The sequence below is a fragment of the Periplaneta americana genome, chromosome 7, assembly GCF_040183065.1.
Source record: "Periplaneta americana isolate PAMFEO1 chromosome 7, P.americana_PAMFEO1_priV1, whole genome shotgun sequence".
NCBI lineage: Eukaryota > Metazoa > Arthropoda > Insecta > Blattodea > Blattidae > Periplaneta > Periplaneta americana.
In genome coordinates, this window is record NC_091123.1 from 111,549,248 (window position 1) to 111,564,848 (window position 15,601).

At 39.2% G+C, this 15,601-nt stretch overlaps 1 protein-coding gene across 13 annotated transcripts in view; it reads left to right on the forward strand.

Annotated features, from left to right (window-relative positions):
• The window catches only part of LOC138703364 (pecanex-like protein 1), a 255,059-nt gene that overhangs the window by 147,778 nt on the left and 91,680 nt on the right, over positions 1–15,601 (forward strand). For 12 of the 13 annotated variants that reach the window (XR_011333137.1, XR_011333138.1, XM_069831164.1 and 9 more), the window contains 3 exons: positions 6,997–8,578; positions 11,636–11,941; positions 13,799–14,162. Coding sequence is in view for 11 of the 13 variants with exons in the window: in XM_069831164.1 (XP_069687265.1) it covers positions 6,997–8,578; positions 11,636–11,941; positions 13,799–14,162 (2,252 nt within the window). In the remaining 2 variants the exon portion in view is untranslated. The remainder of the gene's footprint in view (positions 1–6,996; positions 8,579–11,635; positions 11,942–13,798; positions 14,163–15,601) is intronic. The other variant, XM_069831168.1, reaches the window with a different exon arrangement.

Here is a 15,601-nt window from a genome sequence, read left to right on the forward strand (position 1 = left end):
CTCTGGACGATTCGGGAGGGTCCGTCCCCCCTTCACTCCGCAAGTAGCAGCTGCGCGCGCATCCTCCCCTCGCCACGTTGACGTAATACACCCTCTCTGCCCTTCAGCATGCAGATGCTCCCCATACCAGCGTTTCGTCTGCCGTGCGCCCTGTCGGACGCGTGTTCGAACCCCGTTGCAGCTGTCACACTATATAAGCTGTTAACACAGTGGTGTGCATTTTATTATTATCAATTTCTGAACTCTATACGCTGTGATGTATGTGTGTTGCTTCTAATAATAATAATCCGTGGCGCTACAGCCCACAAAGGGCCAAGACCGACCAGCTGGCTGCTGGTCTCACGGCCACATGCCGAAGCAGAGGTGGACGATCATCCAACCAGAATGGAGGTATCGTGTGGTTAGCACAATGAGCCCCCCAGCCGTTATAGATGGTTTGCGTAACCGGATTTTGCTACCTATCATAGCTCCCCAAGTGCATCACGATGCTGGGTGGGCACGGTCCCATACACTGGCCGAAATTTCATGGGAAAATTTCTTTCCCCATGAGGACTCGACCCAGCGCGCATTCCGTAATGCGAGTTCTAGGCAGGATGCCTTGACCACGACGCCACGGCGCAGGACGTGTGTTGCTTCTAATAATGTGAAATCAGAAGCTAACTCTTGGGAAAGAGGGAATTGGAATTCATCAATAGGTTAATCAGATGACAGAGTTCTGTTGTATTGTAAACATAATCTTAATCTTTAGAATAAGTATTTAATTGAAAGCACTTTACAGTGGAATCCTTCATATCTTGCACCCAAATAACAGGCAATTACAAAGCAATGACACTTTTAAATAAAAAATAATTAAACTGAAAATGGCTCATACACCATAGTTTTAGATGTGCCATCATTTCAGTGAAATTTTTATTGTCTTCTGATAACATGATAAATGGCCTTTACAGGAGTTACAAGTGTGGATGTCGGTAATGTGGCACATGGGTTAGTATAGTGAGAGTAGTCAATTTGAATGCACCTATTACAGTTTGATGGATTCCGCGAAATGTTCTAATGCTGAAACAGAAACTAGAGCAGTTGAATAAAATAAAAAAAGAGGTTTAAATCATCTCTTGCTACTACCTTCTCATCATTGTCATAGTTGCAATGTTGGCTGCTCTGCTCTTGATGTCACATAGCTGCCATTTAGTATTGTCTTAAGTGTTTTTAGTATGATGAAGGATGGATAGAACAGAGAAAAATTCTCTCCAGCACCGGGATTCGAATCTGGGTTTTCAGTTCTACATGCTGACGCTTTATCCACTAAGCCACACTGGATTCCAGTTCCGATGCCAGATCGAATCCCCTCAGTTTAAGTTTTATCTCTCAGTTTTCCCTTTGGTGGCCTACCCTCATGTACTGTGTCACAGAATATGTGACATTGGTACAATGTGCAACACAGTATGTACAGAGGTGCACTCATTACGAGTGACCAAGTGGCCGGGATCTGACGGAATGAGCATCATCTTGAATCACTAAGTGATTACTTACGCATATCATATTATTATGATGTACCAAAGTACATATGTTATTTCCATGCAGAAATTCTGCATTACCATATGATGAAGGATGTATAGAACAGAGAAAAATTCTCTCCGTCACCAGGACTCGAACCTGAGTTTTCAGCTTTACGTGCTGACTCTTTATCTACTAAGCCACACTGGATTCCAGTTCCGATGCTGGATCGAATCCCCTCAGTTTAAGTTCTATCTCTCAGTACATAGTGAGTTGGACATTGTGCCACTGTCACATACTCTATGACACAATACATGAAGGTAGGCCACTAAAGGGAAAACTCAGAGATAGAACTTAAACTGAGGGGATTCGATCAGTCATCGGAACCGGAATCTGGTGTGACTTAGTGGATAAAGCGTCAGTACATAGAGCTAAAAACCTAGGTTCGAGTCCCGGTGCCAGAGAGAATTTTTCTCTGTTCTATCCATTCTTCATCATATGATAATGCAGAATTCCTGCACGGAAATATCATATGTACTTCGGTACATCATAATAATATTTTAAGTATGTTTTGTATTATGGCTTAACAGATGAATGGACTGAAAAGTATTGAAAATAAAGCATGCATTTCAAAATTTAATTTAAAAATCCGCATGAAAATTGTTAAATTTCTGCATGGATAAAACGTAGGTATAGTCGGAGGCACCGATTTTGGCAGATGACTTCAATGACATTTCCAGTGGGCGAGCCAATGTTTTGTGAGAACTGCAAGAATGAATTGCGATAAGGCTGTCTGTCATTGTTTATACAGGGTGTTTCAAAAATACGGGGCATAATTTCAGGTATGTATTTCCCATATGTAGACAATCAAAATAATTCATTACAACATGTGTCCGGAAATGCTTTATTTCCGAGTTATGGCCTTCACAACATTGAAATTCACCGGAACGTTTTTCTTTCCGCAGGTCGTTGCTGTCAAAGGAGACATTAAGAGGGCACTCTGACAGTTCATTCCAAGGCAAAGGTTACATTCAGTGTTGTGTAGGCGTTAGACTGTGCGACATGTATTAAAAAATCAAGAGCTGGCAGAGATACACTTCATGTACGGTAAGGCGGACAGCAATGCTGTGCTGGCTCGTCGTTTGTACCAGGAGAGGTACCCACAGCGACAATGTCCAGATCGGAAGACATTTGTACGTCTCCATTACCGTCTGTGCAAGTATGGAAAATTTAACTCTCCTTGTTTGGGAAGGGGACGACCAAGATCAACAACTCCAGAAGTACAGGAGGAGATTCTGGAGGCTGTGAACATGACTCCTTCTATCAGCACACGAAGGGTAGCGTTGCAAGTCAATGTTCCTCATACGACTGTCTGGAGACTGTTGAAAGAGTATCAATTGTATCCTTATCATTTGCAACGTGTACAGGCCCTGTCACCAGCAGATTACCCTGCACGAGTTAGGTTCTGTCAGTGGTTCTTGCAGCAGTGTGGTGTAAATTCGAACTTTCCTGCCTTAGTATTATTTACACATGAAGCACAGTTCACACGAGATGGCATAACAAATTTCCACAATCAGCATATATGGGCGTATGAAAACCCACGTGCAACTGTTCCATCTCATCACCAGGTGCGGTTCTCCCTCAACATGTGGGCCGGTATCATTGGTGATCGATTAGTTGGACCCCATGTACTTGTAAACAGACTTACGGGGCAGGCTTACACAAACTTCCTGGAAAACACCATACCTCATGTTTTAGAAGACACTCTACTGATCAATCGTCAACACATTCACTTCTTGCATGATGGCGCTCCTTCACACTTCAGTCGTACGGCTCGCCGGTACTTGGATCGAAGGTTTCCTGATCGATGGATAGTAGAGGTGGCCCAATTGCTTGGCCTCCACGCTCACTTGATCTGAACCCTCTCGATTTCTACTTGTGGGGACATTTAAAATCATTGGTTTATTCATCTCCGGTGCCTGATTTGGAATCCCTTCGGAATCGAATTGTGGCATGTTCTGAGGACATACGCAATACTCCTGGAGTTTAGGATCGTGTTCGCAGGTCAGTGAGACATCGATGTGAGGTCTGTATTCAAGCAGGAGGTGGACATTTTGAACATCTTCTGTAATGACAACGACCTGCGGAAAGAAAAACGTTCCGGTGAATTTCAATGTTGTGAAGGCCATAACTCGGAAATGAAGCATTTCCGGACACATGTTGTAATGAACTATTTTGATTGTCTACATGTGGGAAATACATACCTGAAGTTATGCCCCGTATTATTGAAACACCCTGTATGTTCACACTCGCCTCTTGTATCGTCATTATTAGACTAATTAATAAACACACCACAGTACAGTCCGATTCATGAGAGTGCCGTAAATGACTTTCGTTCACCTCCTGCATTTTTTAAATTAAGATGAAAAAAAAACATTGCATAACCAGAACCGAGTAATTATTGCAAATGTTCATTACTTCATGAAGCGACAGGCGAAAAATAGATGTGAGTTGTTTTCATTAATAACAAACATTCATGAAGTATGAGAATAAGTTGCGGAAGCGACAGGAATTGATACGTTGGATATATTACTGAAAGAATAGGTATGCTGAAATAAGGAAATACGTAATTCGATAATCTACGAGATTCGATCCGATACTGTGGATTGAGTCTCGGCGTAGATCAGTGGTTAGACATCCTAATGCGTGTAACTGGGAGTCACAAGTTCGATACCCAGCCCCGGAACGAATTTTTCTCAATTAATAACCTGTGGTAATTCGATAAACCAAGCAAGAAACCTCATGTTCCAAAGGTATTAATGGAAGCAGATGAATATGAGAGCTTAATTTAATGATTTAAATCACGCATAGCATGTGTTTACAAGGAATGATAATAGGTCACGAGAAAAGCCGTCGATTCATTTCTTGTGTTTTTCAGTCTGAGCTTGATGGATGAAAGATCTCCAGATATCAACTTTCGTCGAGATCGGATGACTTGAGATTTTTCATTCCCTTTTGCCTTTTCACTATTTCTTAGATGGTATTTAAAAAATCGGAAAATGTTTAATCAAAATTGTTGAGAGTAACCTTCATTTTAAATGTTACGTCTCTACATCGGCTAGTTCAAAATACTTGAGTGAAATTTTTAAACTGTCATCTCCTTTCTCTCTCCTCTCTGCTCTTTAGGGGATAAAAAAAATCTTCAAAAGTTATCTGAATGTACATACATGAAGTTGAATTTTTTTTACATTCCTTATATATTTTAGAAACAATTCTGAGAGATGAGATGAACAGTGTAACTCAATTTTATAAAGGAGCGTTTGTTTTAAATTTAACGGTTGAATGGCTGCTGGTTCAAAAAATAAACCAGTATATTTTGATCATTATTACCTCCTATTTTACATCCCTTAATGTTCGTATTTCGTAAAACTTCGTCTTATCTTTTGACTAAGGATTAACAGAAACCTACACACAGGGTTTAAGGAGATTTAAGATGATTAGTCAGTCCGTTGATTATAGAATAGTTTTTTTTTTTATACAGGGACATCATTTTATTTTTATTTCAATTTTTATTGTACCTGCGATTTTGAATGCACTTCACTCCCACCCCCTCTACCGTTCTCCACATAGAACCGAGGCCGCGTACTGCAGTACTGAGTGAGTATAGTACGTTCCAGAAATATGTTCGTGTTTTGCAGTGACGAAAGAGCTTTCTATATTGAATCATATTTTCGCACAGGTACTGTCGTCTGTTTGCCTATGTCGCATCCCGGTTTCCCCCACCTGCTTCTGTTCGCCCCTCTGTAAAGTCTAGTAGCTGGGCTGTCTTAGCTCTTTTCTGAAAACATTCATTTCTGTTAGAAATTGGACGTCTACATAATATTATACAACTGTTTAAAATAACTTAAATAAAAGGGCCTCGTTAAGTAATTAACTGTCACGTGATCCCCCCCCCCCCCCCTTTCTATGATCCTGCGACAAAACCACTTGAACGAACAGTAGATAGCATTTCTGAGTAATTTTATCTTTTTGGATCAGGCAAAAGTGAAGATTAAATTTACAGTACATAAGGTACTCTTTTATAGAGTAGGTATAGAATTATTTCAACATGAGTTACTCGTACGAAGGACGAAACTGCTAATTGGAATTAGGTACAATAGTCTATAGTGCGATAATATGCACAAAAGAACTGAAGCCTGTATCGAAATGAACGGCCATAATTTTCAAAAATGCGTTTAAATATCCATATTATGATTATTTTTCAATTTAACTTCATTCTCTATATTGTACGCCAATGTGCTGTAGACAGTATAATATACATTGCATAATTGATACGTCCGAATAGATAGCTCAATTCGTGAGTAAAAACACTAAGTGTTAATACTGTACTGTATTTTGATTAAACAAAAACCTAATGAAAATTATCAAACTTAAAATTGCGATATTTCCTAGTTTACATAAAAGGATGAACTACTTTTCTTCCCTTCTATACCTAGTAAAGTGATTTGTATTTTACGCCAGTATCATCGAACTCCAGTCTTGGAAGGGGGAGCAAGCGGTGTTTCCGGTTATAGACCTTTAATCCGAAGATATAGCCAGGTTAATATTAAAAATGTTAGTAAAAGTAAAATGATGTCCCTGTGTATACAGTATATATATGTAGATTGTCTTTATACAGTATAGTAACGAGGAAAAGATTATGCAGCAGCAACTGGAATTATCTCGAAAACAGTGTGCCGGGGACTTCTCTTTTCATACGCATGCACACATACTGTATAGATTACTGCAGTTGTATAAAAGTGGTTATATGTGCATTGTTTTTGGAGATGACTGTCCATCCGAGTTCACTAGGATAATCAGGAATGTATGTTTACTCTTATGTCTCACCTATCCCAGCTGCAGTTTGTTGCGACTAAGATAACAACCGACCTTGCAGTTAAGAGTAACTCGCTCTGGAGTTCTGATTAATAAAATTCATCTGCCTTAATCGATAGCGTCAACTATACCAACTAGCATGTCTTCAAGTAACCTATAAAATGTTTTAACCAGCAAAATTGATTATCTGTCCCTAGTTTTGTTCCGTGGTTCTGTTACGAGGGATTCTATTGTAATTTCTTCTCATTCTTTTCAAGGGTATTATCTGATAAATAGTGTGAAGGTAATAACGCCATCAGCCACCGTCATAGCTCGGTCGGCTAAGGCACTTGCCTGCCGATCCGGAGTTGCGCTCAGGCGCGCGTTCGATTCCCGCTTGGGCTGATTACCTGGTTGGGTTTTTTCCGAGGTTTTCCCCAACTGTAAGACAAATGTCGGGTAATCTATGGCGAATCCTCTGCCTCATTTCGCCAAATAACATCTCGCTATCACCAATCTCATTGACGCCAAATAACCACGTAGTTGATACAGCGTCATTAAATAACCAAGTAAAATAAATTTAAAAAATAACATCATCAAATTTTAACTGTAAAAGTATGTATTGGAAGATTGAATATTAATTTTCAGCAGGCAGGTGCGACACCACCAACATCATCATGCCAATCCTGGTGCCATGCTGAATGAGCCAAATTCTACAATAGTCCCCGTGCCACCTACCTCGAGTTCACAAGGGGAGACTGATACAGACATCACACTTGCACGGAGCCGCTTCCGATACGTTGATGCTGTAGAAACTCCCAACGATTTGGAACCCATTCGACCTCGCCACTACTACAAGTATTGGATCACACCATGTACTCATGTGAAGATACGTTTCGACCGCCTGGCACTGCTGGCTCTACTTGATCGTAACCTCACCTGGGATGAGACATTTCTCTCTCTTGCCCTGGCCATTCTAGTGGCAGTATTTGGCTCATATCTCCTACAGCTTGGTTTCTTCCGAGATATTTTTGCATTCATATTTTGTTTCGTCATAGCTGGATGCCAGTACTCTCTTCTCAAGAGTGTTCAGCCTGACGCATCTTCTCCAACACATGGATTCAATCGAATAGTTGCATTCAGTCGGCCTGTGTACTTCTGCTTAGTGAGTGCCCTGGTGCTAATATTGCACCATGCTAGTCTCGCAGATAATGGAAGCTATAGTCATACGGCTTTCACTTTGTATGGAGTGTACTTCACAAATCAGGCTCTTGTGCGAATGTCTCGTGATGCTCTTGCTACATTCCTTCTTTGCTTTCCTATTGTGTTCAGTCTTGGGCTCTTCCCACAGATTAATACGTTTCTCATGTACCTTTTGGAGCAGATTGACATACATGTGTTTGGTGGAAATGCAACTTCCAGTCTGTTAGCAGCAGTGTACTGTGTTTGCCGTAGCATTCTTGCGGCGTGCTTCCTATACGGGTTTGCTTATGGGGCACTAAGTGAACCCAAGACTTCCCAACACATTCTCTTTTCCATATTTTGTGGCCTTCTTGTCTCAACGGCCTATCATTTGAGTCGAAGTGCAAGTGATCCTTCTGCTGTTTGGAACATTGTGAAGGAACACTTGTGGCCTCCACATGACTTCTTCCACGAACCTTCTTCCTCCCCTATAAGTGGCAAACCACATAACAATCATCGTCATCATCGCCAGCATCATCACCACCGCAGTCAGTCACATCGGAGACAAAACTCATCATCTGAAGAGAAAAAGCAGGATGATGGAAATCGTACAAAAACACAGCCTGCCAATGGAACAGAGTCTTCAAATACTGGCAACAAGAATTCAAAAACAGACGCAACACCAACAGCAGCTTCTGCTGAAGAACCTTCTACAATGTCAGAGAAGGAAAAAGAGCTTGAAGATCCCCTACCACAGAAACTGCAGTATACAGTGCATGCCAGACTGAAATCAGATGCTATCATCTGTGTCTTGGTTGCAGTGTTCGTATTTGGCATTCATTGTAGTACAGTATTCATCGCTCTTCAGCCAGAACTAAATCCTGTGCTGTGGGCTGTTGCTGGTTTCTTAGGCTTCATTCTTCACTACGTCTTTCCCCAACTCAGAAAGCAGTTGCCTTGGCTATGTTTAGCACGACCAGTATTCCGTTCTCATGAACATGGCCAATTCGAAGTGAGGGATGCAGCAAGAGTCATGTGGTTCGAGAAAGTAAGTACAGTGCTTTCAGCTAACTTATTTTATTATTGTTAAATTCATGTCAATTTTTATTGAATATTAACATCTTTTCCCCTCCATTAGATAATCTTAGATATCAAATTAAACAGCGAGCATCGAAAAACTAGTGTAATGCTAAATATCTTGGAGGAATTAAAATACATATATTTACTTATATTGGGGATGTTTTACAACTGTTCCTTTTTTTTTTCTTTCTTTTCTTCTTCTTTTTTTTTTTACTCTCTCTATGAGGCTGGGAGGGGGAATATCCCTGTGCATCGCGACCTGAGGTCTATTGTGCACCCCTGGGATTGATTGTGAGCCCACCGACTGCACTCATGTCAAACCAACCTAACCGCCAACACCCCAACGACCAGTCCCACCATCCTAAGTCCGTGTACCATTCCACCCAACAGCCTCCCACATTTTCCCCTCAAATGTTCTGGAGTGTTTGCTACCCCTCCCATCTGGCCAATGCCTTTCTCCATCTTGCTCTGTCCAGACAGTCTTCTTCCTTAAATCTCCTCTTCTGCATAGCTGTATTATCCTTATTCCTCCATGACCTTTTTCTGTCTCTCTAATGTTGAGCACTCATGAAACTTCCATAAGTCAAATGATATGTGTAGCCATTTTAATAATTTTTTATCTTATTTTATTTGGTATTCAATCTTCTCTTATTTTGTTGCAACATCATTTTAATAAACCAATCTCTGTAACTTTTATTTTGTATTCTGTGTTCCATTGTTCTTTTCATTATCATCTTAGTAACTCCATCTCCATAGGCAAATCACGTTGATATCCTGAACAAGAATTTAATGTCAGTGGTAGCCACGTAATGAAGACGTATTCATCTTGTCATCATCATCAGCCAGTTCAAGCTTTGGACCTAGTGATCCGTTGTGGTCTCTATGGTTTCATGGCATATTTTTAAGGGTATTCCAATAGATCTTCTGAAAGGATGATAACATAGGGATGTTTGTGGCCCTCTGCTCTTGGCATTCTTTCTACATGATTCTTCCAGTTAGCTCTGTATTCATGTAGAAAATCAGTCTCGGGTTTAACTTCCAGTTCTTCCAAAATATCTTCATTTTGTTTTTTTTAATCCCAAATTGTATATTGTGCTGTTTTCCTCATGAATCTCATTTCACTAGCTGTTATTCTCTGGAATCCCTCTTCGTCATTGTTCAGACTTCAGACCCATTGGCTAGAGTAGGTCTTGCCAATATATTGTACCCTCTTAATCTTGTATGGCCTCTACCAGGCTGAGCTTAAAAACTGAATTAATAATTCCTATGACTGTTACAAAATATGTGGCTTTGAAATTTATATCTTTTTCTTGTTCATATGAGATGATATAGCGTAAGTATTAAAATGTGTTAACTTGTTCTTAAATTTTTACATCAGTGCAAATTTTGTTTCATACAAGGTACTAGGGCATTCGAAATGTAATAGCAACATAGATACTGTTTCATATTAAATTTGTTTAGGTTACTTTTGACATTACATACTTCGATATAGTCTCCTGCCATGTCAATAATATGTTGCCAAATTCTTGGAACATGGCGGACTCAATCTGCAGCAGGATTTCTGGATATTTCTCTCACTGAAGCTCTTCGGATGTCAACTCTTGATTGAAAGTGAAAGCCTCGCTTCCATCCAACTTGAAATAATTCAGTATGGTAGGACTTCTCTCCCACAGGCTTCTTGTAATATCCTAAAGCACTGAGTTGCAAGTTTTCCTCTTGCAACTTGAATTTTTATGCAGCACCTTTGTTCGTATCTTTAGGGCTATATTGTTTACTACAAATCAGAAACAGCCAGTGTATTTACAAAATATGACTACTTCGAGATTTTCAGTGTTGCAGATTTATGAAACAATCACTGTTCTGTTATGTAGTACAAGATTTCAGTGGTCACCACTAGGAGCACTGATTTACAGCATTGTTGCCATTACTCATCGAATGCCCTAGTATTTGCAATGAAATGTCATTATTTTGGTTTTTGTCCACAGAAATTTCCATATTAAAAATTTCTTCAATAATATTTACAAAATATTGATATCTGAAGATCATCAAAATATGTAAATTAACTAAAATCCATATTATCTTACTTTATATTTAAAATGAAGTGATAAAAAGGTAGCAAGTTGTCACTGATTTTGTGAAGTTGTTTTGCAAACTGTTGTAAAATGAATAAATTCTTACAGCTGCCAGTCCTATCTGCTTCAGACAAATGTTAGATGTACATTCACAGTCTTTATTGTTATTGCACTCTGTTTCATTGTTTCTCAGAGTATTGTACAGAGACAAAATAGTGGGCAAACGATGTTTTAACTATGCTGTTTCTTTGTGTACATGAATTAAATTCAATTTGTAAGTTATATTCTTTTCTACTTTGTTATGATAATTTACTTTACAAATTAATTTCCATTAAAACTGCTACTAATTTTTACATGACTTATATTGAAATTTAAACTTTATTCGGTAAACTGAAAGACATAATTACATAATTTGCATGTATGTTTTGTTAATGAAAACATTTTGTGAATTACAGTAGAATCCCTCTTAACTGGCATCAAAGGGCCCAGGTTAGTTTTGGATATGAGATTTTGCCAGATAATTGAATAAATACCTGTATATACAAAAAAAAAAAAGTTCATATTTAATGGTGCCAAATGTTGATACTGCAGCCATGTGAAGCTTATTTCTCTATCACTTGCTCATAAGTGAATAAATATAAAAACTGTGTGGATTTTCTGTATTAGAACACATCACACAACACAAGTAATACATTAATTTTAGGTTGGAATATTCACTGAAAACGAAAATTCGTGCGAACTTCCAAATGTGGCAACACTAATGGCCCAGACTCTCAATTTGGCAGTTTTTTTTTTTTTTTTTGGCTCAGCCAAAAGTGCCATTGTTTTGTTTTAGTATTGCCGGTTACAAGGGATTTTACTGTACTCGGAACAGACAACTTCTTATTAATGAATTTTCATATTACTCTTGGCAGAGTAGCAGTAATTTAACTGTAGACAATGTGTTCTTTCAGGTTTATGTCTGCCTATGCTTTTTGGAGAGAAATATTCTGTATCCAGTTTTATTCTTGGGTGCTCTGACCAATGACTCTCCAAAGATTGTTAACAAATTTGGTCCACTGGGTGGATCATTGGTGGTAGTAGTGTGTGGACTGAAATGTCTACGTGGATCTTTTTCTGATGCATCAACACAGTACCTGGTCTTGGTGTTTGCTGTCCTGTTCTTCAGAATGGATTACAGCAATGCCTCAGAGACATTTCTCATTGATTATTTTTTTATGGGGATTATCTTCAGTAAAACCTACGAGTTCCTACTCAAGGTATGTCAGTCTCTTGCTTAATCGTAAAATTATGCTATGTTTCTGAAATACGACGTGTACATTAGAGTACATTTACAATAGCTCTTGGTATCTTGGCTGAACCATTAGCTGAACAGCTTAAGCATTAACAGTACCAGAAACCTGGGTTCAAATTCCAATGAATTTAAATGATCATGAGCATTGTATCAGGCAGATTTTCACGGGATACTGCCATTTTGTCTGCCATCATGTCACTGTTTTTCATTAATCATCATTGCAGTCATCAACAGTTCATATGGTGCATAACAGGTAACATCTAAGATACAATTCCTAAAGGAAGAGACTTGAGTCAAGATTGTCAACCAGTAGGCTATCATTGGACTATGAAAAAGAAAGTGTCTCATTTTCTATTATTCGTGTTATTATAATGTTGAAATTTCTGTGTTTTGCGATTATAATAAATGCAATTTTTGGCAAAAGTCTTAAAAACCAGAGTATTATATTCAATGGCTAATTAAATTCGCATGCAAACACTTAAAGACTCGAACAAATTTAAAATAACACACTACAAGGTGCGTCCATAAAGTAACTTTTCCACTCGTCCCACAGCTAGCAAACCATATGTTGCGCAAAGCGACTGCGTGTACGTGATAGAGTAATGTCCTGGGATGGCGCATGCGCTAACTTAACTTTCAAGTGCTCTCAGTAGCTTCGTTGCATTGGTTGAAGATGGACGCTCCTATTCCAGCTCCCACCACGTATGAAGTGCGATCGGTGATAAAGTTTTTGAATGCACAGGGCATAGCGCCGATTGAAATTGATCATCAGCTGTGCCAGGTCTATGGAACTAACATCATAAGCAAGCAAGCAGATGGTGTGTTGTTCCACAAAGTCGTCTGTGATGATGGTTGGCCTCCCACTGCGCTCCTTGTCATGCACATTTTGGCATCCTGTTGAAAATTGTCTACACCAGCAACACACCATCTGCTTGCTCATGATGTTAGGACCATAGACCTGGCACAGCTGACGATAAATTTAAATCGGCGCTATGCCCTATGCATTCAAAAACTATATAATTGATTGCACTTCACACTCGGCAGGAGCTGGAATAGGAGCGTCCATCTTCAACCAATGCAACGAAGCTACTGAACTTACTCAGGAAGTTCCGCTAGCGCATGCGCCATGCCAGGACATTACTCTACCACATACATGCAGTCTCTTCGCGCAACATATGGTTTGCCAGCTGTGGGACGAGTGGGAAAGTTACTTCATGGACGCGCCTTGTATTTATGCTGCAAGGTATGGAGGGAAACCACTGATGGAAACAGCCATTCCAGGTTCTTGTTTTCTTATCATTTGCACACTTTTCATTTGTAATTTCATGTCCAGTTTCGACAGCAATAATTATTCATACGAGTATTATTTTTAATATTATGGTAATGACTTAATGACACTTTTTTCTTGTATTCTGATATTTTATGTATACAACTTTCAACAATCGCGCATCTTTAAATAAACCAAAAGAATTTTCCCACAATGAAATTACTGAACGAAGATTAGCTTGATGTTAGTCATTGTCAGTCATTGTTCTGACAACAGTACAGATCTGTTGACTAAAAGTTCCAGTTCTGATACTGCAAGTGAGGATGAGTGTGATGTATAGCTAACCTAAGGGACCCTTTATAACCTGTCTTGATATTATAATTTTAATCTTGAGTGGTTTTTAGCACAGGTACGAATTATATTCGAGTAAATACAGTATAAAAGTGAACTTTATTTACTGATTACATAGCATACTGTCTTGCAACCTTTTCACTAAATGAAATTGATGTTAGATTATTTTTCAATATTACATGTTGGTTAATATGTTTGTTGCAGGTGCAATTTGTGGTGACATACATCGCTCCTTGGCAGATCACATGGGGTTCTGCATTTCATGCATTTGCTCAGCCATTTAGTGTACCACATTCGGCCATGTTGTTTTTACAAGCTGCCATATCGGCTGCTCTTTCAACACCTCTCAATCCTTTTTTGGGCAGTGCCATTTTTCTGGCATCTTATGTCCGACCAGTCAAGTTTTGGGAGCGAGATTACAATACAAGACGTGTGGATCATTCCAATACTCGCCTTTCATCTCACTTGGAACGCAATCTAGGAGCAGATGACAACAATTTAAATTCGATCTTCTATGAACATCTCACCCGCTCGTTGCAGCATTCTCTTTGTGGAGATTTGATTCTTGGTAAGTGCATTGCTTTCCTGAACTTTGAATAGTAACTACTCATAGTTTGAGATTAATTTCTAATCAAGTTCAGAAGGAGCCTTACATCTGAACAGAAACCAGACTTGTATTTCAGAGCTACACTTGTCATAGGTTTGTTTGGACTAATTGCCTGGTTGAGTTTTTTCCACCAGTATATTTACAAATGTTAATCTATGCGGATGATATAGCATTAATAGCAGAAACACCTGAAAGGCTACAACACATGTTGATGGAATGGAACAAAGAGTTAATGAGAAAAGGGATGCGGATTAATGTCAACAAGAGTAAAGTAATGTGGATCTCTAAGGAAGATAGACAGGAAACAGAATTTAACATTGAATGTGAAGGACAAAACCTGGAGAGAGTGGAAAGTTTTAAATATTTAGGAACAATAATAACTAGTGATGGAAGAGTAGATCAAGAAGTACTGAACAGGGTAAAGAAAGCAACATCAGCATACTATCAAATAAATAATACAATAGTTGGGAAAAAAGAAATAACCACTAAGACTAAAATAAAGATATATAATTCAATAATTAAACCTATAATACAATATAGTACCGAAAGCTTACCACTCTTAGATAAACATCGAAGTAAATTAACAGCAGTGGAAATGAAATATCTTAGAAGAACTGTAGGAAAGACCAGAAGAGATAGGATAAGGAATGACAGAATAAGAGAAGAAGTTAAAATGAGAAAAGCATTAACAGAGGTGATTAATGAAAGGCAATTGAAATGGTTTGGGCATGTATATCGTATGGGAGAAGAAAGGAAGGTTAAACAGGTGATGGAAATGAGAGTGGAAGGAAGAAAGAAAAGAGGAAGACCAAGGATTAAATGGGAGGATACAATAGAAAGAATAGGCCAACAGAAAGGAAAAACTATGGTAGAGATGAAGAGAATGTGTAGAGACCGGGAAAAATGGATGAAATGGATGGAGAGAGGCTAACCCGACGCTTAGCAGCAGAAGGGACTGAAGAAGAAGAAGAAGAAGAGTTTTTCCCCATATTTTCCACATCTATAAGGCGAATGTTAGATAAACCCATGATGAATCCTCAGACTGATGTTATCAAATACCATCTTGCTATCACCATTTCCCCTAATGCTAGATAACTACGCAATTAATAAAGTATCATTAAATAATTATTGATTTAAAAAATAAAATATCTTGCCGGGTAGCTCAGTTGGTAGAGCAGCTGGCTACGGACTGGAAGGTCCGGGGTTCGATCCCAGGTGGTGACAGGATTTTTTCTCGTTGCCAAACTTTCAGAACGGCCCCGAGGTTCACTCAGCCTCCTATAAAATTGAGTACCGGGTCTTTCCCGGGGGTAAAAGGCGGTCAGAGCGTGGTGCCGACCACACCACCTCATTCTAGTGCCGAGGTCATGGAAAGCATGGGGCTCTACCTCCATGCCCCC